The sequence below is a fragment of the Amphiura filiformis genome, chromosome 18, assembly GCF_039555335.1.
Source record: "Amphiura filiformis chromosome 18, Afil_fr2py, whole genome shotgun sequence".
NCBI lineage: Eukaryota > Metazoa > Echinodermata > Ophiuroidea > Amphilepidida > Amphiuridae > Amphiura > Amphiura filiformis.
Genome location: NC_092645.1, coordinates 23,641,514 through 23,665,036, shown reverse-complemented (window position 1 = coordinate 23,665,036; position 23,523 = coordinate 23,641,514). Strand labels below are relative to the sequence as shown.

General features: G+C 36.1%; 1 protein-coding gene across 1 annotated transcript; it reads right to left on the bottom strand.

The window, feature by feature from the left end:
- Positions 1–3,330: 3,330 nt before the first annotated feature.
- Positions 3,331–22,310, bottom strand: LOC140140020 (ubiquinone biosynthesis protein COQ9, mitochondrial-like). The gene is made up of 8 exons (XM_072161830.1): positions 22,146–22,310; positions 16,607–16,649; positions 12,731–12,884; positions 9,861–10,036; positions 7,780–7,969; positions 6,737–6,892; positions 4,973–5,026; positions 3,331–3,445 (listed from the first exon to the last, which is right to left on the bottom strand). Exons 1-8 carry the CDS (start codon positions 22,222–22,224, stop codon positions 3,407–3,409), a joined length of 891 nt encoding a protein of 296 aa, XP_072017931.1. The 5' UTR covers positions 22,225–22,310; the 3' UTR covers positions 3,331–3,406.
- Positions 22,311–23,523: the final 1,213 nt, after the last annotated feature.

Sequence of the window (23,523 nt, the reverse complement as noted above, 5' to 3'; positions counted from 1 at the left end):
ATGAAGGTTGAACTTTTTTCACAACACATGAAGTTGCTCAGCTTATATTTTTCGTTGGTTAAGCTACAACCTGTGTTAGCAGAATGGTAGTGCATTGATCGACTTAATAATGCAGGACTTGTGACATCAGAACTGAACCAAACAATGAAGCTTAGAGCAAAAAAAAAAAAAAGAAAAAGAAAGATTTGTCTCATGTCCCATGGGATTTCGAAATCTAATGCGTTATGCGTTTTTTTAATTTTTAATTTTATCAATAAATCAGGTGTTGTTGGAAACTCACTGGTTTTGACCCATTATATTTTGCCAATGGCAATTTGTCTTCATTTTTTAAAAATAAAATAAAAATTTGTGAAATAAAATTTTATTTTTGAAGTTTCACCATCAGAAATACAATGCGCGTGGGGGACATGAGACAAACTTTGTTTTTTGCCTTATAAGCAGATGAATTAATGATACTTAAATACATGTACGCTGCAAGTTCACACATTTTTGGGTACTAGAGTTTTAGGATTATTCTTTGGTAATAAGTGTATAACTTGAGGAGAACTTCCAAAGTGGTTGGACTTGCAGAGTTTTGTGCATCCTTCATGTAAGCCTACACCAAATTAGGCTTATGTCAAGACTTCATTGAGGGATAGCTGTATAATCCTTTGATACTATGCTAACTCTATAAAATACTAGGCTTACATGAAGGTACAGTTAGTTTTTTATTACTTCCGTGCTCCAAGCGTACACAATCGTAAACACAGAAAAGATAAACAATCACGCTGATTGGCTGATCAACGCTCTTGACAACAATACGGTTGACCCATTGGTTGTGAGCGCTGCGGGTAGTAGGTGTCGGCGACCTTGTCACTTAATACGCGATCGCCAATTACCACCTTGTACCAGATCACAGAATTAATAAAATATTTACTGTAATACCAAAAGTCCACACTCCATACATTATAGCTTAAATGCATAACGCTTTGGTAATGTCCATATTGAAGGTTGAGCATGTGCTCGAGCCAAAAAAGTGTATGTATCCTGCATTTATCAGCAAAGTTCCAACACTGAAATAAATTTTTGAAATTGTTTCTTTAAAGCCACAATGTATGATTTCCTTCAAATTTTTAATTTGTTATTCATACTCAAATTGCTGAAATAATACCAGCTGAAGACTGAAGGTTTCAGTCGCAACGTCGGTTCGTCCGTCAAAATAGGTATGTCTGGTTGACCAGATTTAAATTAAATCTTAATTAACCCTAACACTGACCCAGGTTTTTTGCTATCGGAAGTCACAGAAGATTAAAAAAAGTGAAGAAGAAGAATTTTTGACTTGGCACCCCCGGGATTCGAACCTTTGACCCCCCGCATGCCAACCACACAATGGCGGACCGGGAGCTACACGGGTTATTGCTGCCCGGCCAGCAATTCCGTGAGCATTTGACACTTAGGGTGATGCGTCATCGCAGACCCTGGGATGCATGCATGCACAAAATTTTTCATCGTGGTATTCTGTGGTACTGTATTTATGGGTGTAAGGGTTAATACCAGTTATAATTTTCAGGAATTGTTTCTGTCCATTTTGAGCTGAAATTACAAGGTAAAGTGACAGAAACCCTACTGGTTATTTTGGCCGTTCAACATGCAGTTCTATAGGAGAACGTAAAGTCATAATTCACGAATTATGACTGTGTCGAACTTTGTTCTGTTGACCTACAAACACAACAAATTTGGCTGATTCCATGTTGGTTCAAGTTGGGACATGTGTAAATATCAGGTTTGAAAAAAAAAGCAATTTCATATTATAAGATTGTACATTATGGCTGTAAACTTAAGTGTTACACAGGTTTGAGCATGAAGTGTTTAGGCCAAAAAAAAGGTTTGTCTCAAAGCTCATACAGCAGATTTGTAAAATCATGAGATTTGGGAAAAAAAGAAATGCAGAATTTTTTTTTATTCCAAAATTCTTCTTTTTTTTTTTTAGTTTTTCCAGAAAAATTCGCAGAAATTCAGATTTTTTCTCAAAATACCATGAAAAAAGTTTGTTTTTTGGCCTTATATAGTGAATGATATTGCCACTACAACAAGCAATGGGGCAATGGCATGCACTTTAAAATCAAAGGTTTCCTGCCTGGATGGCAGCAGATACATCATACATGTAGACATGGCACAGCTCAAACTCACGGTCTACTCTTCTTTGGTATACCCAGGTTAATATATAATAGAGATCAAAATTGCATATTGACAAAGGCTAACTATTATAACATTTGAACATTAAGCCCAACAAGTGTGGGGTGGGGGTAGGCAATGTCACCCTGCCTCCCCATTAGTGTCATGTGTTCCGCTCATGATTACTTACAAAGTTATATGCGCACTTTGGAAGTTAATGAAAAGTGGGTTTAGCACTGTTGCCCTACCCTCTTTATGTAACTGGCTTACATTAAGGGATGATCAGAACTCTCAATTTTAATTTTGCAGTGTGGCATATGTTTTGTAGTTTCTTGCATCCACGGTTTCAAATAACTAAACATAAAAGTCTCAAAACTATTTGAGCTGGTTTTTAAACTGCCAATTTGTGGTTCTGAAATAATTGGGCTATTATAGCCACAAATGTATCTTCATCACCTATATGAGTATATGTGACCCAACATATGTATCATATTAGCACAGAGTTGTATTCTTGATTCATGGAAACAAATGTGCCAATTAACTGTGCATTTCATGCAGTTATTTGTTCTTACAAACAGAAAAGTTTTGATGTAAGTGATTTGACAACTTTTAAATTTCTGTGTTTTGGTATATTTATACGCATTATGTAAAGTGAATCTAAATGTTTATATGTGGAAGTCTGGTTTTGAGATTAATGATCAATATCACTTTCTGGAATAATTCATGGTCAACTCCCCGATATGTGCCTCATGAAATTGTGCTGGGTCACATATTATTGTAGCAGATTAGGCCCTTCGCACTTGATTATTAGTTTCCTGTTAAAGATTTTGAAAAAGGGACGAGGTGACTTTTAATTATTAATTATTAATTATCTTTTATTTTCTTTATTTAGTTTGATCTATTACAAACAACTATTGACTCGTTTTGACTAGAGCGGGCATTTAATTATTTTACAACAATATTTGATTTTATAATTAAGTGAAGGTGGAGTTGTATTCTTTGTTCATTCATCATTATTGTTGATATTATTAAAGTCAGAAAATGACAAGTAGAAGTAGTTGAAAGTTATTTTAAAGGAGAAAATTAGAAATAAAAATAAAATAATTAATTATTTTGAGATTTTCAATTTTGGACGCGGGCGGTAAACAGGAAACTAATTATCAAGCCTGAAGGGCCTTAGGCGGGTTAGTGCGCATACACACTTTACTCCAGTAATTGTCCAATATATTCTGGTATATCACATGTAGTATCTTCATCTCCTTCTTTCATTAAGTCCAACTATGTTACGTCCCTAAATGGAAATAATAAAACAAAATTCAACATGATGATGATTTCTTGCATATTGTGAAGAATAATGTGTTTATTCCACAGCTTCAAAGAACATCAGCCAAGGATTACCCAGTCATCCAAGACAACCAAAACTATATGTTGGTCACCTCAAGTTTGGTATTATTGCCGACAAATTGCCCCTGTGTATGTGTATGTACACTTTGCCCGATTATCTTTATAACACATGTGATTTAATAGTGCAAACACTTGAGGTGATCCGAAGTTTCAGAAAATGATGCTATCTAGGTCGTTACTCACCCCAAAAGGGTAGGAGCAACAAGATCCTCATATTTGACTTTATCACATGGGTGCATTTCACCCAACTATATCATTTAAATCCTACAGAGGAGGTTTGGGACTTCAATGGGTTGGTCCAGGGACTTACATTGTGTCGTAAATGATAGTAAAATACATACATGGTAATGTGTCTGTGACCCTTGAGGTCAGTTCAAAAGTACACCTGTCAAGTCAAATAATATTAGTAACAATATATATTAATATTTGCTCTTAGTTTTAGAGCAAGAGAAAGTTTTAATCAAGGTTGCACATAAAATGCCAACTGTGCCCACAATCCCAACCTCCCTGCCAGGGTTAATGTATAGGCCTAATTGCTGGGCACGAAAAACCTTTGTTAAATACCTCCTATGTAATCTACATGTATGTATTAAAAGAGAGGGCCCCACTTTCAAAATCTCCAATGTGCAAATGATGGTCCAACAACATGCCCTATATATAATATGTTCACTCAAGATCTGAATTCAAATTTATTGACACCAAGCCGAAAGTGATTTTGCTAATACCAAATATCACATCAGAATGCCTAACATGCATTAGGATATTCCTATTCCAGTTGAAATCCATACAACCCACATGGAAGTCATGACCTTAATCTCCCACACATTCAGGTAACTCCATTTGAAAGTCACACTCCCTGTGTAGAAGATTAAGGTCATGTCTTCCATAAGGGGTGTATTGTTTTGAACTGGGATAGCCCATTAACCCTAACCCTAACCCTACCCGTGGTTTTTTTGCTATCGGAAGGGAAAGAAGAAACGAAAAGGAGAGAAGATGAAGAAATAAGTCACTTGCTTGGCACCCCGGGATTCCAGCCTGGGACCCTCGCATGCCACGCAGAAGATCCCCAGCATGTAGCCACACAGGTGACGTTTGCCCGGCCAATGATTCCCTGGGTATATATGACTTGGGCTGATTGCGTCATCAAGTCCCGTGGAATGCATGCACGCAGAGTGGTTTTAATAGTGAGCTTTAGTGAGACCTAGTTGGGTTAGGGTTAAGGAGGCCGAAGTCTAGGAAAAACATGCATATTAACTAATATTTTGATTCAAAACATTTTGATAATAAATCCAACATTGCACGTAGAAAGTTTTGAAACTGGGACCAATGTTCACATATAGGAGACTTTGATTTCAAAGGTGTACTTTTTTTTCCGTCCTGAGACAGATATTCAAGATTGCCAGAATAAACTTACAGTGGTGAATGCTGCTGAGGCAATTTTCTCTATATCCGTCATACTGCTTTCAAGCTGGAAAAAATAAATAAATACATATAATGTCAAACTTTATATTCAGATATATACTAGCTGCTATAATAGATCCATATCATCTTGGAGTTTATCACTAGAAACCCACAAAGTACAAAAATGACCAATTTTAGGAGTGAAAAGTCCAGATGGGATGAGGTTAGGCAAGGAAAGTCCAGGTACCCTACTATAAATGTTCTCAATCACACTTAGTCTCATACTGGAGAAAGTTCGGAAAAGAGCATAAATAATATTTGGTTGTGAGTGTGTTTCCTATGAAAGTGTCTGCTCAGAGAGATACACACTTCCTAAATCTGAGCGTACTAAGACTTTGTTACCCCTATCCGAGATTCATGACAAACACTTGAGAGATAACACCCACATTACCAAGTTACCTGCACACAAACAGGTTTACAGAGAGCCTTCCCAGTCCTACTATATTATTGCTAAATTCTTCCTAGTTTGTAATTTTGGTGGCTTTTTAGTCTCTTCCACCTGCACTATGGGATGTGGGTTGATCCTATGTGTAATTATTTCATGCAATTTAATCCTAACCCTAACTCTAATTGTTATTCACACATTTCTTAATAACACAATTTGACTTTAGGCCACGATATTTCACAATAATAGCATCATATATCAATTCAACAACTCTTCCTATACCTTTGTACAGGAGCCAACCGTTGTTAAACCGTGATGAACACACACTTTTAATGTAAGCGATATCGTGAACGCGAAGCGAGACTACGCTGCTACGCGAGAGCGCCAGAAATTTGTCATGCCTGGAACCTTTGTGCGTATGCCAGCTTACAAGTTAAATTCAGTATTTTTTCAGGTAGCGGCTAAACATTGCCATTTTATTCTGTAGTTTTATTGCTGATATCAAAAGAGAAATCATCAAAGTTTTTGTAAGGCTGAGTGGCAATGATTAGCTGACATTCCTCGTAAAATAATCGTGAATTATACGATATTTAGCTTCTTTTCGTTGTTGAAAGGGATTCAATCATGTTTCACCGTTGTTCATCACCGTTTACAACTCGTGTCCGGCTAAAGCTGCCCTCGCGAAGTAAACCACGCAGACGACGCGGCCGCATCGTTGTTAAACGGTGATGAACAACGGTGACACATGATTGAATCCCTAAATTAATAATAAGAGCCAACTGTTCCATGAAGTACACTAAACAAAATTACTACCCTCACTCTGCATCTGTTACGGCATATTTTTCAGGGCACAGATGTGATAGATTGTACAGACAAGATTATCATCACAACACCATCATCTGCTGAAGATGCTAGTCAATCTAGTGAATACATTCCAATCGAGCGAAAAATAGTGTAATGTTGAAGTTTAACTCTTTAATCATTTTAACTACCACTCATAGACTACTACAGACCATGTATCAACAGTCAAAGTCCCCGTGTATTGTATAGTGTGATTTCTCGCATATTCATTCATGAGGGCCGATTGTTCGATCGTGCCGTGTCTAACAATCACGCCAGCACTGCGTGCCTTCGCGTGTACGCGATAGAGCATTGCGTATTTTCGCGATTACGCGATAGACCGTGAAAATACGCAGTAGTTGCGTAGCAGTCTCGCCTGTCCCATTTCATGGAACAATCGGCCCTCATTATCGGATGATGCGGAGACTTTGACTGTTTGTACCGGCTCTGTATGTGCTACCACTACATATGAGTATCTACTCGTAAACTTACATTTGTTTTAAAGCTTCCAAAGAAAGCCACATCAGCTAGTCTCCTATCCATGAAGGACCAAGTCTCCTGGAAGTCTTCTGATTCATCCTGGACTAGATGCAACTCTGTACTCTTGTACACCACAGCCAATGAGAACCTCTTTGTGTACCAGTTGAACTAAAAGGGATGAGAATTAACAGGAATAGTTATTACTATGTTGAAGAAGTACTTTTCGATATTGAGGGTTGAGAGCCAGAGAGCCTTAACTCACAAGGCAGGACACTATAGAAGATACAGTCCATTAAGCCTAACTGAACCAGGTCTCACTAAATTTCACTATTAAATAAAACCACTGCTCGTGCATGCATTGCACGTGATGCGATGACGCAATCAGCCTATATATACCCAGGGAAAGCGTCACACGTGTGGCTACATGTCGTTGATCTTCTGCGTGGCATGTCAGGGTTCCGAGGTTCGAATCCTGGGGGTACTATAAGTGACTTCTATATTCATCTTCTCTCCTTTTTTGTTTCTTCTTTCCCTTCCGATAGCAAAAAAAACCCTTCCGTTCAGTTTTCAATAGAAAAGATATCCTAACCATGTTTGGTATGAAGTTGAAGGGTATAAAATAAGGATATAAAATCTGGAATATCGCAGAAAGTTATATTGCCAACTTTATGCTTATTATGTGAGAGCTGGTCATAGTGAGTTACGGCTTTCTGGTTCTGAACCGTCAGTAGGGCTGAAGGGGATGAAGCTGAAAATCGCTCAAAGATCAAAAAGCTGTATTTTGATTGGTTACTCAGATGATTAAATCATGTTATTATCTTTTATTAACCAATAAGGGGCTCTTTAAGAAAGGCCATAACGCTTAAGGGGCAAGGTTGTCATACCCACGATTTGGTAGCCAATTTGGGAGATTTTTGAAGACTTCCCAAGATTTTGGGCAATTTCCTGTCGCCATAGAAACCAATGGTTAAGAAAAGAATTGATAAACTTTTCAATTATTTAACCTGTGATTCAAACAGAATTTTGTTGGCAGCCCTGTTAGGGGGTAAACTTACATCTGTTGACTTATCCCCAGCATAGTACCAAATATCATCCATTAGTTGAGACAAATTAGCAAAGTGATCTTCTATGTTTGATGGTAGAGCTGCTAGTGCCATGGCTTGAGGCCATGAATCAACGTATGGGATGATCATACGCAGTCTTGTTTCCAAGGCATCTCTGATGAAAGCACTTGTCTTCCGCCTCCTGCATAGAAACATAGAGGAGGATGAAAGATGTAATGTGACAGGATTTTATATGTAACAAATTTTTGACATTAGGGTGATGGGGTGGGAACAAATTTCTTGGAAGTATAGTGAATCCAGCACCTTTTGGTGACAGAATATGAATACCGTAAAACCCCGTCTACAAGCATACATAGTGTTTTTTATTAAAGCAAAATTAATTCGAAGCCAGCGTAAATATACCAATACAATAGATTGGTCTTAAAATAATACTTGTTTGTATATGCTTGGATCCGTAATTTATTTGCTCATACTCCATGTAGCTTTCATCAGAAGCACTCTATATATGCTTGTAGACGGGGTTTTACGGTATACGTTTAAGGTACAAATGCACACCAATCGTGAGAAAAAGGTTGCCATATTGAAGCTAAACTGATGAAATATGGGGCAAAAGAGGAATAAATTTGTGTGAAGCACACAAAAATTTGCACTTTTCGTGCTAAAATGGTCAAATATGAGGTTAATTTGGTCAGAAATCCGGGCGGCAAAATATTGGGGCGGATTTATCCCCCATCCCCCGGGATCTACGCTTATAATACAGGGTGTATCAAAATGATTGGTACCGGGCTATGTGACATTTTCAAAAATATATCAAAAATATAAAATTGCTAATTAATATAGTTTTTGTACTATAAATAGAAAGGGGCATATGTTAACTTATTGATCCAATAATCTGAAGATGATTGGTTGATGCATCTGGGATATATTGTCATTTAAACGAAGATCGACGTAATCATGGTTTTACTTACACAACACAAGATGACTAGGTTCACTGCTTGAACTATTTATTGCATACATGCTCCTCAATATCTCACCTCAGTCTACATAACAAAAAATGCTTTACACATGCTTTTAGAAAGATAGTTCCTGAAGTCCCTGCCTTTAATACTAATCTGGCAGTATGAGGTGAAGCCCTATCTTGAATGAACTTAACACCTGGGATGAATCCGTTCTGTAACTGGCCATATCAAATTGTGACACATTGCAAGTTATAGCATGTTTGCATGAGATACTCCTTGCGCTTGAAAACTGTCTTCAAAATCTTCTCTGTATACTTCTCCAAGGCTTCGTGTCAACCAGCGATTCTGTTAAGGAGAATGCACCGTGCGCTGAAGTGTGGAATACTGTTGAATACTTTTACCAGGTCTAACCTAACCTACACTGTCAACAGTCTATAGCCATTCTTCCACACTAATCTCAATACTACAATTTAAATTACCGCCCTGGAATGTGTTGATTCACAAACTTATTTCACCCCACCTAAATTATTCAAGTCAATAATATTACTCTCAACCAATAAATATTGATTAGAACATTAATATGAATGAAGAAATAGGCAACATATCACAAGGTATTTGTAGTTAGCTTTGAAAATGGTGCGCTACTGATCCAGCGTTACGATGAAAAGTGTAAAAACACCTATAGAATCATGTAACTTCTGAACAAAATTTGCTATATTTATGATCTAAAATTCTTAGAGAAGATAAAACTACTATAAATACAAATATTTAAACAATTTACCCCAAACTGGTACAAAAAATAGTTTAAACAATCGGTAAAAAATGAAAAGTCGTCGGTACCAATCATTTTGATACACCCTGTAGTCCTGTACAGTGTACATAGCTATGGGAAAAGAGCCACAATGGACTGTCACACAGAGACTAACGGCCCACATGAATTAAGTATGGGTGTTACAAAAGTTTGAAAAGGTAGTGCTAAGTGCACACACACATAATCCAAAAACATTGTGCTGTGTTTATGCCATTGCTGACTTGTGCTAATTTTACCAATACTGTTATTGATAGTATAGTGTAATTTCATATTTTAATGTAAAAAAGTATATCAAACCTTACGTTTTGCCCTCCTCTTCTTTTTCTTGTTCCATTTCTTGGACTTCTGCATCAAGTCTATCAGCCAACTCCTCGTTACATTCCCTCACAAAATGATGCACAAGATCCCCACCGCCTCTTGGAAACATCCCATGTGACACGGCAGGTAACCCTTGAAGCTTGGCTCCTTCTGCAATAGACTGAAACCACATCAAAATATTACATCTTAGTGTCAACACAAAGCCTCCAGGCCTTATCTTTTGAAGCGAGTGAGAGCGATTATCCGCCATCACTCGCCTAATTTTTATCACTCGCCTACATTTGGTGTAATACTAATACTAGGGACGACCATCATAATTTCATGTTGCCCCTATTGCTACAAAAGATTGTTTTCTGGAAAGAACTTATCAACAGAAGTATTTTGGTGGTTAAATGGTCAAAATCGGTCAAAAACTTTTCGAATTATGAATTTTCAAAGTTTCCCATTCTGGCCGGTCATTGGAACGAAATAAATTGACAAAGTCTAAAAATAGCAATGTGAGCAAAATTGGTATTTAAGCATATATTTACCTTTTTATATTTCTTTATTTTAATATATATGCAAACATGAAACAAGCATATTGTGAAAGTATCAAAGGGGTTTCTTATGAAATGGCACTTTACTAGTCAATCGCATTAAATTAAGTATTTCTTCAAACCGAGGCACTGAAATCATGCTTTTAGAAAACATTTGCCAAAAATCATCCATAATGACCGAAGTGGCACAAAATCAAAAGTCCAGGTGAACTTTTTTCCCACAACAATATACACTACACATAAGAAAAATATGAATGTACTACAAGGGATTTTCAACATAGGAATCCAAACAATCAAGTACCAACATGCACAGCTTTGTCCTGATATCACTTCTGGGTTTTAACAAAATGTTTAACCTCTATTGTGATTGGCGCAGCATAAGGTATCTCTTTGATAGCTGATAATGCCCAGCCATTCAGCAAGTGGCTAATAACTGACCTTGATAGGCTTGAATGAATACTGCCATCTGCTACAAAACCATCACACTATAGGACCTGGTCACTCCATATGCTACAGGGAGCACAGTACTTTAACAATGGAGTGAAAGACTCATTACTGATTAGGCGCGTATTTTAAAAGTACAGCTCCTGTGCGTGTATAGCAGCAAGTCAGTGCAGATGGTATAAATATAAGAAAATGTTTAGGGTTGAGATCAGGTGAAAAATACAACAAATGAGCACGAAACTTCACATTTATGTTCAGAAAGGTGTCTATTTAACATGATTCGAAAGGTGTATGGAAATTCCAAAGGGAAGCTGGTGATTTAATTTTTAACTCAAGATCTACTTGTCCATTTTTTTAACCTTTTTACAGAGGGTATCATAGAGGTATTAACGACAACTCTGCCAAATTACAGCTCAGTAGGTCAAGGTGTTCACCTGATCTTATTCATCTGAATATTTTGTGCCATTCTGAGCAGTGCTGCACTTGGCCACTGGCAATTAAGCGCACTGTGGCGATGGACCAATTTTGACTCGCACTTACAGGAAAACCAAATACGTTATGTTGCTGTAATTTGCAGGATAGTTACAAAACATAATTGGCATTAACATCCCCAATTTTTACAGAAAAATTATGAAAAATAAAAGAATGAGCTCAATTTAGAATTGTCTGTGCAAGCAGTGCACAGTTGAGCTCCCTGCATGTCTATGGGAGTGTTCTAATCAAGTTGATGGTTCATTGGTCATCCCTACTAATACTGTGAATAAAATCACTTGCCTACAGCTCACCTGACAAGTTTTGAGGAGAGTTATTTGTCACTCACCAGCAATTTTCAAAAGACAAGGCGTGAGCCTCAGATTTTTCTTTAATCCCCAATTAAATTAAATCTACAGTTTGTTCGGTTTATAATTGGAGAAAAAAATGAGACTCATAACATTGTGTATTGATATAGAATGGCATGCCCTCGCATATGCTAGTTGTGCATTGTGTAATGTGTGACTGGTGTGGACAAATTGTGACTTAAATGATGCGTAATTGATGAATTTAAATGAATGTGATGTAATTAGACAATAACTATATGTGTTAACCCTAACACCAGTAAATACCATGAAATACCAAAAGGATAACTACTGCGCACTGGATGCACCCCATCTTTGTTCATCTGCTCTCCTTTTCTGTTTCTTCTTTAACTTCCAATAGCAAATAAAACATGGTTTCGTGCATATATAGGACTTTTAAGATGATTGCTTCATGGCATCACATTGATATGCATGCATGCGCAGTGGTTATCCTTGTGGTATTTACTGGTGTTAGAGTTTTAACATAGGCCAGAATCTAGGAAAATACATGTTAGTTAACCCTATAACACTGATGGGATCAAGATTCGAATCCTGAGGGTACCAAGTGACTTCTTTTTTCCTCTCCTTTTTTGTTTCTTCTTTAACTTCCGATAGCAAAAACCATGGGCAGTGTTTTAGGGTTAATATTTTTGCACTCAGTTTACCTAAGGTGGTACTACACCCCTTGATAAATTTTTAACTATTTAAAAAAATTAATAACACACTGGTAATAAAAGTTACATATATTATAGGGGCAAGGAATCCAGTTACTACACTGGAATTTCAGTGACTCAAGAAAGCAGTACGTTATTACTTATGATAAGAAAATAGGTACCGCTATAGAATGTACCTCATTTCTTAACATATAATGAACAACTTGTCTTGAATCACTGAAATTTAAGTGAAGTAATTGGATTCCTTGGCCCTATAATATACATAACTTTTGTTAATAATGTGTAGTTATTTTTTGAGAAAAATGCCAAATTAGTCACAACATTTATAAGGGGGCGTACATGTAGTACCACCTTAATATGGTACCTCTGTAGTCCATCCATGGATAGGTACAAAATCTAGTGCTGCTGTGAGTATTTTATGCTTGGTGTCATCTTCTGGTGATGTTGACTTGGAGTCATGTTTGCTCTCAGTGGATTCTCGTTTGGATTGTCTGCTTTGTTCTGAATCACTGGAATCGCTGAAAGAAAATTATATTGCACCAATTTGTTGTTTATAATATTGAGTTTATCCACAAATTCAGTTTGAATGGTATTCATATCTTGGGATGTATATGGGGAAAGGTGGCCCTCGACCATTGTCAAAAATAGGAGCAAAATGAACATTTAATGATCTGATTATATTCTGCGAAATAGAACTACTGCATATAAGGCCCTTCGCACTTGTTTATTAGTTTCCTGTTGAAGATTTTGAAAAAGGAACGAGGTGACTTTTATTATTAATTATTAATTATCTTTTATTTTCTTTATTTAGTTTGAACTATTACAAGCAACTATTTACTCATTTTTACTAGAGCGAGCATTTAATTATTTCACAACAATATTTGATTTTATACATTGTAAATAAGTGAAGGTGGAGTTGTACTCTTTATTCATTCATCATTATTGTTGATATTATTAAAGTCAGAAAATGGGAAGTAGAAGTAGTTGAAAGTTATTTTAAAGGAGAAAATTAGCTAGATAAAAATAAAATAATTAATTATTTTGAGATTTTCAATTTTGGACGCGGGCGTTAACAGGAAACTAATAATCAAGTGCGAAGGGCCTAATGAAAGACAGAGATAAAAAGACTTTATCGCATCTGATGTCACCGTCAATTACAATCCTTGCTTGGTTTACACAGGTTAATAACACATTAAAGGAAGGCAGATTTATCTGGTACCTATCAGAGAAAAGGAATAGCAGAAAATGGCGAAAAAATGCATACGGTACTTTTAGAAGGCAAAAAGCAACTTTTCTGGGCATGTTGACATGGTGCCTTCACAAAAGGAAGTTTCCTACTATAAAGACCTAACTTTTGAGATGGTTTGTATATGAAGATGCAAAATTAACAATAAGGTGCCCGGTTATATTGCCGCGTTCAGCAAGTCATCATGACGACACTTGTAAACAATTAAACGTGCTCAAGTTTGATTGAAAGATGACGTCAGATGCGATAAAGTCTTTTTATCTCTGTCTTTCATTATCGTGTAGAGTCAATGAGACCCTCGTTATAAAAATACAGCTTATACTCGAGATTAATGTGGAAGCAATCAAATAATCAGCTCTGATACAGATGGCAAAACAACTCAAGATTTGTTGTTTCGAGAAAAACGTACTGAAAGACTGATTCTTTGACAAGTTGATGTCTTGCCAAATATATCCAACACCGTGCCCCCCCCCCAAAAAAAAAATTGGCAGAACAACGAATCTCCGCCTGTTTGGTGGATTTTAACATTCGCAAAATAGCATTACTTGGTTTTTCATTTCATTTCATTCGGCTGCGAAGCAGGCGACTACAAAGTTTCTCCATGTACTACGATCTGAAGCCAAAGTTAGTGTCATTATAGTTAATTATGTTGAGGGGCATGTGAGACCCACGGATTGGCACTTTTGCTACATCGGTGGGTCTCTCATGCTGCTTACACAAGCGTCTCCATCCTTTGGATGGAGGTGGTCGTGTTTTCGCTTATTTATTTGCCATGCTATTTATTTCATGAGAATAGTGTTTTCTTTGCGTGTAATAATTTTATTGTAAGTGTCATTATATTTAATTATGTTGAGGGGCATGTGAGGCCCACGGATTGGCACTTGTGCTACATCGGTGGGTCTCGCATGCTTCTTACACAGGCGTCTCCATCCTTGGATAGAGGTGGTCGTGTTATTGCTTTTTTATTTGCCATGCTATTTATTTCATGAGAGTAGTGTTTTCGTTGCGTGTAATAATTTTATTGTAAGTGTCATTATATTTAATTATGTTGAGGGGCATGTGAGGCCCACGGATTGGCACTTTTGCTACATCGGTGGGTCTCTCATGCTTCTTACTCAAGCGTGTCCATCCTTTGGATGGAGGTGGTGGTGTTTTCGCTTATTTTCTTGCCATGCTATTTATTTCATGAGAATAGTGTTTTCTTTGAGTGTAATAATTTTATTGTTAGTGTCATTATATTTAATTATGTTGAGGGCATGTGAGGCCCACGGATTGGCACTTGTGCTACATCGGTGGGTCTCGCATGCTTTTACAAGCGTCTCCATCCTTGGATGGAGGTGGTCGTGTTATTGCTTATTTATTTGCCATGCTATTTATTTCATGAGAGTAGTGTTTTCTATGAGTGTAATAATTTTATTGTAAGTGTCATTATATTTAATTATGTTGAGGGGCATGTGATGCCCACGGATTTGGCACTTGTGCTACATCGGTGGGTCTCGCATGCTTCTTACAAGCGTCTCCATCCTTGGATGGAGATGGTTGTGTTTTTGCTATGTTTTATGCCCTTGATGTTGTGTATGTGCAGCTGGCCTGCTTTTTTATGCATAGCTTTTATTGTTTAATTTTAAGGTAAATTCATATTTTGTATATTGATAAGTATTGTAATTTTTTATAAATGCTGTATTATTTTCATTATTATGTGTATTATGTATTCAGCGCCTAGAGGCCGCTTTGTGTGTAATAGTGCGCTTTTAATAAATGTCTTATTATTATTATTATTATTATTATTATTATTATTAAGTGGCAATGGCATCTGGCAGTAGAAAGTTGTCAAAATCCCCCAACAGTTTTTGCACATAAGACAAGTAGGATGTTCTTTGCCCTCCAGGTCTTCTCCCACCATGCAATGGGGTGCAGAGAGCACACCCTCTGCATGGTTCATCTTCCTGCATCCTCAGGATATGTCCCAGGAATCGTAGTTGTCGTGATCTGACAGAGTTGATAAGAGGCACAGTGTTGGTGATGGTATAGACCCTTTCATTACTAACATGGTCGGTGCGCTTGATGTTCAGCATTATCCTGTAACATGATGTACCAAAAGCGTTGATCTTATTTTCCATGTCAGTAGATATCACCCAGGACTCGCAGCCATAGAGCAATACTGTAACACAAGTGGAGTGAAACAGCTTGACTTTTGTTGCAACAGTGATTGTTGGACTTCTCCACAGGTACAGATTACTTACTTGGTACAGATTTTTTAATACTCCATGCTATGGCAGAGTCATGTCATCTCATAGATACAGCTGTTTGCTAAAAAAATCTCTCAGTACAGCAGGTACTGTTTACGATAATTTGTTTTACCACATTGAATTAGTGAATATTGCCAAATTAGGCTGACATATATATGTGACATGATCAAGGGGAATGAGTCACATGTCGGCCCTGGTCGAAAATGAGTTTTACACATGTTTCTAAAGAAGACATTTAGAGCTTTCAGAAACTGAAAACTCCATGTTGATGCGACTTTTCTTTGTGAAGTTGCGTCAATTTATCAATCGCTGAAAACAGTATAAAACAAAAGAATTTTAACACTTTCTTTGCTAATATCTCAAAATCAATATTAGCGACATCTGACTCATTTCCCTTGATCGTGTCACATATGTCAAGCATCTTTAAAATGGTATGAATTCATTTCCTAAGACTGTCAGAATTGAAAAAGAGCACCCACGATTTACTGAGAAATACATTTAACTCCAAACGTCCATGTCAGGGCCAATAAGCTTGTGAGTGACGGTTTCAATGCTGCATGATCAAGGTTGCCACACCACAAATTCGGTACCATACCGGTAGCCAAATTAGGTGACTTCTAAAGATTTTCCCTGTAACAATTGACCAATGGATAAGAAAAAATTGGGCAACTTTGGCCTGAAATATTTTTGGTAACATTGTTCCTGATCAAACTGACAACCGTGAAGTTTGTACTCCTATACTTACCTATCATGTTCTGTGTTGAGTTGTTGGCAAGTATTTATACAGTCTGCAAAACAAGTAAGAAAAGATTCTGAGCATTACTTGAAAACATTCTTAAACAAATTGACACACAAAAATCTTATTTTAATTTCTTAGTTTTGCAGTTTAGATCTATTAACTTACCCTTAAATTAGATCAGGTTTTAAGTAGGTACAATTGTATGAGAGGCAAACCTCAGTTAACACATTTGCTAGTCAGCCAAAATGGCCTAAACCGGGCCCAAACACAATATATATTTACATAGAAATTTAAAAGAACAGCTAGCTCAAGGAAACCTACATAAATATATTGTCTATGGTCATGTTTTTTGAGGTGGGACCCACACTGCTGTACAGAATTATCTCATTTTGGAAAATGGATCTCATTTTGAAAATCATCTCAAATTGGATAGAATTGAGATGCAATTTGAGAATGAATTTGAGTACCAATATGAGATCCATAATCACCCAATTGGTGCTAGTACAAAATGTTTGTCATCTCATGGTCATAGAAGTTTAATGGGGATCACCAAAATTGTATTTTGGCAGAGCAAGGCCTAAAATGCTCCAATTTAAGTAGCATTGGGAATTTAGTGCTTACAAGTTACAGATCATGTTTCTCTGTCAAGAAGACAAGGTCAATACCAGGCAGTACATGTGTTATTGATACTACACTAAATGTATCCCACATTATCAGGGTTTTGTTTCAGTTTTCTCTGTGATGAATTATTTCCACATTACAATTTAACTCTTTTTTTTTTTTCTTTTTTTTATAAATACTAAGTAGTAGCAAACAACCAGAAATGAACTATTCTGTTGGATATTCCTTTGTTAGTATTTGAGTTTGCTATTTTACTAGACTGTATTTTTGTGCAAATGATTTTTTGCATTAGGCCAAATAAAAAAATAAACATGTTTCACGTCCCCACCCGCTTCCTTTTTGAGGTTTCTTCAATTTTATTTTTTATTTTTTGAAATTCAGGTATAACTTTTCAAAAAAATATGTCTAGGAAGTAGAAATGCTTTCTATAGCCTTGCTAATATACAAGAAACACTTTTGGATGGTTTTGAGATAATTAGAGGGGACCTACCTCTCAGAAAAACTAATAAAAAGAGGCCTCCTCCTTTTTCCAGGCATTATTGTGTACGCTAAAACAGCTCTAATTACAGTTGAAATATGGGTATTTAAACCGATTTTGCGATAAAAAATAAAAAATAAAAAGCCCCTCCTCCTCCTTTTTTAAAAACCGGATGTGAAACATGTTTTTATTTTACTTGGCCTTAAGCCTGCCTGTTTTTTATTCCCCACTTAAAAGTACCTGACATTCTCTATTTTTTTCCTACAAACTTGATTAAGATTTTTTCAATTCCCTCCCTCTCAAACTTTAACTGGATAAAAGCTGAAAAATCTTTTGAAGTTACTATTTATAATTTACTAAAAATACAAATGTTCAACATCGGAGGGTTGACCTTGTTTGAGGACACAGAACAAGAGGCATGAATTGGTTGTTTACAAAAGACCATGAACAGCAATTAAACTTGACCATGAGAAGTCCAGACACTGGGTACATATGGTTCCATGTACCATACTTCACCAACTACGGTATAATAGTTAGCACCCAATAAAACTAATTGGGTGGATTATATCTCAATTTGACACTCAAATTGGATCTCATATTGGATCTCAAATTGCTTCTCAAATCTATTCAATTTGAGATGATTACAAAATGAGATCCATTTTCCAAAATGAGATACTTTTGAATAGCAGTGCCAATTGTGTCACATCTTGCAATTTGTCAAAAATCAACTCCTTTTTTTGTATTTCTGATTATATTTCAAAAAGTGTTCACCCAAACTAGTAAAAGTATACATTTTTAGAAAGCATATATATTGTCATGATTGCAAATCTGTAAAGTTTGAATGGATATACAGGGTGTACCAAAAAATATACAGGGTGATTCCATTGAAAAATACCGAAAAAATTAAATTTCTTTACCGCCCCAATATTTCTACATAGGGCCAGAGCCAAAAATGGTCATCACTCAACCGAAAATTTAGAAATTGTCACAGGAGTGAATTTCTCCTCTGGTTTAATGGACTACTAACCAAAGATTATGAATCGGCAAAAAAAAATAAAAATTTGCCCGTCAATTTCGGACTGCAAGCAATTAAATACACATGTAGCGCCCTCTTGGTGTGGCGGGACGGAATTGCTAAATTTGATGTTACTACATATTTAAAAAAGATAGGATTTTTTTGTTTATGGTATTATAAAGGTCTTCTGTATAGACAATTTCAGCACTAAAAAAAAATGTCAGTGCACTTTGCAAAAATAAAGAAACAAATTAAAATATGTGTAAAATTCCGTCCCGCCACATTTTGAGGTGGTTTTTTACGTTTGGAAGGGACGAAAAAAAAATATTTTAGTCAAAACTTTCCAAAATATCAACTATTATGGTAATAAACATTCCTGAGTACACAAAAATTGAATTCATCAACTTTGCTAGACTCAGAGCCATTTTAACTTCTTCTTTTTCAGGCCTTTTGTGGTAGGATGCCAGCAATAAGGCTATTTTCAGGGTCTGTGGTGTAAAATATGGCCCTGGCACATTTTGAGATGATTTTTTTAAGTTCAGGAAAGGATGAAAATTTTCTTTCTCAGTTTATATTTTGCAATAATTTTTCATTGGAAGTGAAAGAAAAGACAATTTTGTCAGTTTTAAAGTGAATCAATTGCGTTTTTTCTTGATTTTGACATGGTGGACAAAATTCCGTCCCGCCACATTCCGTCCCGCCACAATGACATGATTTTTAAAATTAATGAGCGTACTCTAAAGAAGGGGTGAATTTTATAATTCCTTCCATAACAAAAAAAAGAAGGATAGTTGAAGTTAATACCAATGTTAGAAACAAATGTTTTATTCCAGTACTTTTGATAAAAATTCAACAAATGTACTGTGTTCACAAATACATGAAGTTTATCATTCCGTCCCGCCACATCGATGAATTTGTGTTACCGTGGCAACATGTTGATTCTTTGGACTATTTTTCTTGCATGTGAATGTAGTCTGTAACTTACTTGTTTATATTAAGAACATGAAGAATCCATAAAATAAACAGTCACAGAGCTACAATTTAAAAGGTCTATCAAAATTCCGTCCCGCCACAAACGGGAATTTTGGCTCTGGCCCCATAGTATATTAAATTGGAAAATGAACTTGATATTTGGAATGTACACAGTTAGTCCTTTCATTAAATGTATAGTTTGCACTATATTTGTTAAGCCCATTGTGTTATACAGGGTGTGAAAAAAAGTTGTAAATTAATTTTTTTAATTTTAAGTGCCATTAAATTTGGAAGATATATTCAAAATAGTTTACAGAATTGCTATAATATCAAATTTAAATATCCAATTCCTATATAGGGTGTTCCAAAAATCAATATTCAGTGAATAATTAGTAACAAAGGTACATGTACAATACATGTACAATTAGCCTACATCAATAAACTATTTAACAATAACCAGAGATCAATATGTCATCAGATTAAATCCTTTGACTGTAATAATCTCCTTTTAGAAGATTTATTTCATATTTCAAAGATAAAACAATATTGAAATTTATTTCATATGCATGCATGCAAAATTACAGCCCATTGTATTGTATGACCCACATTCCACTGCATTAATTAAAAGCTTGTTAAATCCTTAATTACTAAGTTCATTAAGATTAACTAGGCAATTATAGTTATAGGAAGTTAAAAAATAAGATTAACATTATGCAAAATGCATTTTTACTTCTACTAGGCAACAAAGTGCATAAATTTTATTTTAAATGAACATCAACTTCCCATTGGAATTACACAGAGCTCCTCCGCTTCCGGCTCCTCCACTTCCGGCACCACCCCTGACTAATTAACTTAATTAAGCTGTTGTAATTAATTAATACATTTGTTTAATTGTATTTGTTATTAATTCATTAGATTAATAATTTATCTTCAAAATAAGACCAAAACCATTTGTTCATGATGAATTTTAGCAAAAATATAGGAATAAGTAGACAAAATGATTTAGCAAAATGTGACAGCACCACCTTTTTTAGGGTCCCAGTATAAAAAACATGACCCTATACAGTCCAACCTCTTTTATCCGGCCATGGTGGGACCGAGCATTGTCCGGATAAGTGAAAAATCCTGATAAGTGAATTACATGTAATATCTGCATTGACTGGCCAAGTACCGAAATTGTGACAACAAAAGATTGTTTCAACATGAGGTAATAATACATGTAGATGACATTTTAGAGCATTATGAAACATAGATATGTCATTCTAAACATTCAGAGCATAGAATTAAGGTGTCGAATTATTAAAAAACATGTTTTCCAGTGAAGATTTTAAAGCCGGATAACAGAGAGATCCAGATAAACGAGGTCCAGATAAGAGAGGTTGGACTGTAGCCTACATTGTACTTCACTTTACCCAAATATATGATTTTTTTGGTGATGAGACAATCAAACATGGAATTTTAGAGGATTTTGATAGCAGTTCCACATAGAAAAGCTGCTATCATCATGTAACTATCCAGGCCCGTACGCAGGATTTCATTTGGGGGTGCTGATTTTGAAAAAGTGGACTTTCTGGGGGGAGGTGAATTCAAATTTGCCATCAAACTGCATCATTTTATATCAAATTAAAGCCCTTGAGTAAAGAAAGCCAAAACTGAAAACCTATTTGTCATAGCACTTTCCGTAGCAAAGTTACATCTTGTCAAAGACTGACTTTCATCAAAAAGATTAAACTAACAAAACAGCATTTCGGCAGTGTTTCTAGATCTTAGTCTCATGATGATCATCAGCTTTTCTATATATGGAACTGCTACCCTAGCGAATTTGGCTGACTAGCATTATGTGTTAACTAAGGTTTGCCTCTCATACATGTACCTACATATGAGGGGATCTGCCCCATCAAACCCTGCTGCGTGCTGGCGCTGAGGGTTTCACTAACTTGAGATACGTTATCTAAAATACAGGTTTACATTAACAATCTAACATCATACTGTATTTCAGCTAGAGTGCCATAGGCATGATGCATAATGTAGGTAGAAAACGTTAAACCTGGGTCTTTTTGAGACCAATTTTAATACAACATATGTACCGGTACAATTTGTCAAGTAGGCTACCGTACCGGTACGTAATAAATCTATTCATGACTTCAGGGACACAACAATCATTTCTATTGATTTTGAAATGTGAGTGGTGAGTTTAGTATTATGTTTACCTCTGTTTTTTGCACCGCAAAATAGCGAAAAAAGTCAATGGTCATCGACATCAATATATGCCGACAAAAGTTTTGGAATCTAGAGAAACAGAGCTTTAAATTGATACCAAATTTATTTTACCAAGTATTGCATGGACGCCAGAAATGGCGCTTGAGGTAGGCCGAATTCACACGTTATCCTATGTAGGCCTAAGGTATGCATGTATGTTGAATTCAACAACCTTAAAAAAATGCTGTAAGCTTACTTACTTTTCGGCAACCAGAATGTAGATCTTGCGTTGATCAATACTTGTGAACAAATTCTACGTGATGTCAATATAAGAGACATATTGAGGTCTTACATTGATAAGCAAATATAATACGAAAATTACACTGCTTTTGACAGATGTTTACAAGAAGTTCAGTCTTTGTAATAACTACTCATAGTTTAATATTGAATATTCATTAGCTGACGTCATCTGTGAGTGCCCTTCTGCTGACCAAAATCAGACCTTGATTTCGCTTTTGGCGAAAATCGGGCTTTTTATGATTTTTTTGAAAATTCAGCATTTTTTGACAATTTTTGGTGCAAATTTCGAAAGTAGGTCAAAATTAAAAAAAATTAAAAAACGGCTCCTAGATATTTTATCTAGTTTTTAAAAATTAATAAAAAAACAATTTGGCCCAAGAATTTTTTTGGTAGGATATTAGTGTACAAAAAGAAGTGGGCAAAAAAAAAGTTTTGGGGGATTTTGGGCCAAAAATGAGCATTTTGGCCCAAATTTGACCTCACAGATAAACTTATCAAGTCTTTGCCATTTTAAAATATGTATAGGCCTACTTTTATGTTTGTAGGGCCTACTCACTCGGGTAGCATTGTGTGTAAATTGTACCGGTAGGCCTACATCCGAACTAAGTGCTATTCTTTTTTATAGGCATTTTTGTGTCTAAAATGGCCCAAAATGATGGTTTTTCAATATTGCCGTCCATTTCTAATCGTCACCCCATAGACTTTACATGTAAAATAAAAAGGCTCATAAAAATTTAATAGCATCCAGTTCGGATGTAAAATTCACACAAAATGCTTTTTGAGTGATTACACAAGTGATTTCACAATAAAATGTCCATTGGAAACAAAGGTGCCCCCTGCGTCGCACAAGCGAGACGCGACTGGCCGCTTTTCGGCCATTATTTCGATTTTTTACATCACCCTGACTGCCCCCACCCCCCATTTTCAAAATCGTTCCGCCGCCCCCGGATTTAAAATCATTCTGTAGGCCTAAATTTTGAAAATTTGCAATTTTAGGCCTAACTAAAAATGACGAAGGACAATTCAAATGTGACTAAAAAGTTTTTGTATTTCTTTATTTTTTCATTGTTAGTGTTCATAAATACTTTGGTGGGGAGTTATCCCGGGGGAAATATAGGCCTAGGCCTAGGTAGATCAAAATCCGGGATCAAAACCCGGATCAATTAAAAAACATCAATTTCTAAGCGCTCAGAACAGAACAGAATTTACACGGGTAGGCCTACATTAACCTTGACTAATTCCCTAAGCAACATGAACCAAAAGTGGTGTTTCCACTTTAAGCAAAGTCATTGTTCATTGAATTTACACAACCGTAGTACCGGGGGGCACTTCAATGAA

What these genes read in the sequence shown, in the direction of transcription:
- LOC140140020 (XM_072161830.1), bottom strand. Translation starts at nt 22,224, where the DNA reads ATGTCTCTTATATTGACATCACGTAGAATTTGTTCACAAGTATTGATC. An exon ending in AAAGAAGAGGAGGGCAAAAC is followed by an intron (nt 7,970 to 9,860) that starts GTAAGGTTTGAT and finishes GTTTCTATGCAG; the next exon opens with GAGGCGGAAGACAAGTGCTT. An exon ending in TTGGAAGCTTTAAAACAAAT is followed by an intron (nt 5,027 to 6,736) that starts GTAAGTTTACGA and finishes TATTTTTTCCAG; the next exon opens with CTTGAAAGCAGTATGACGGA.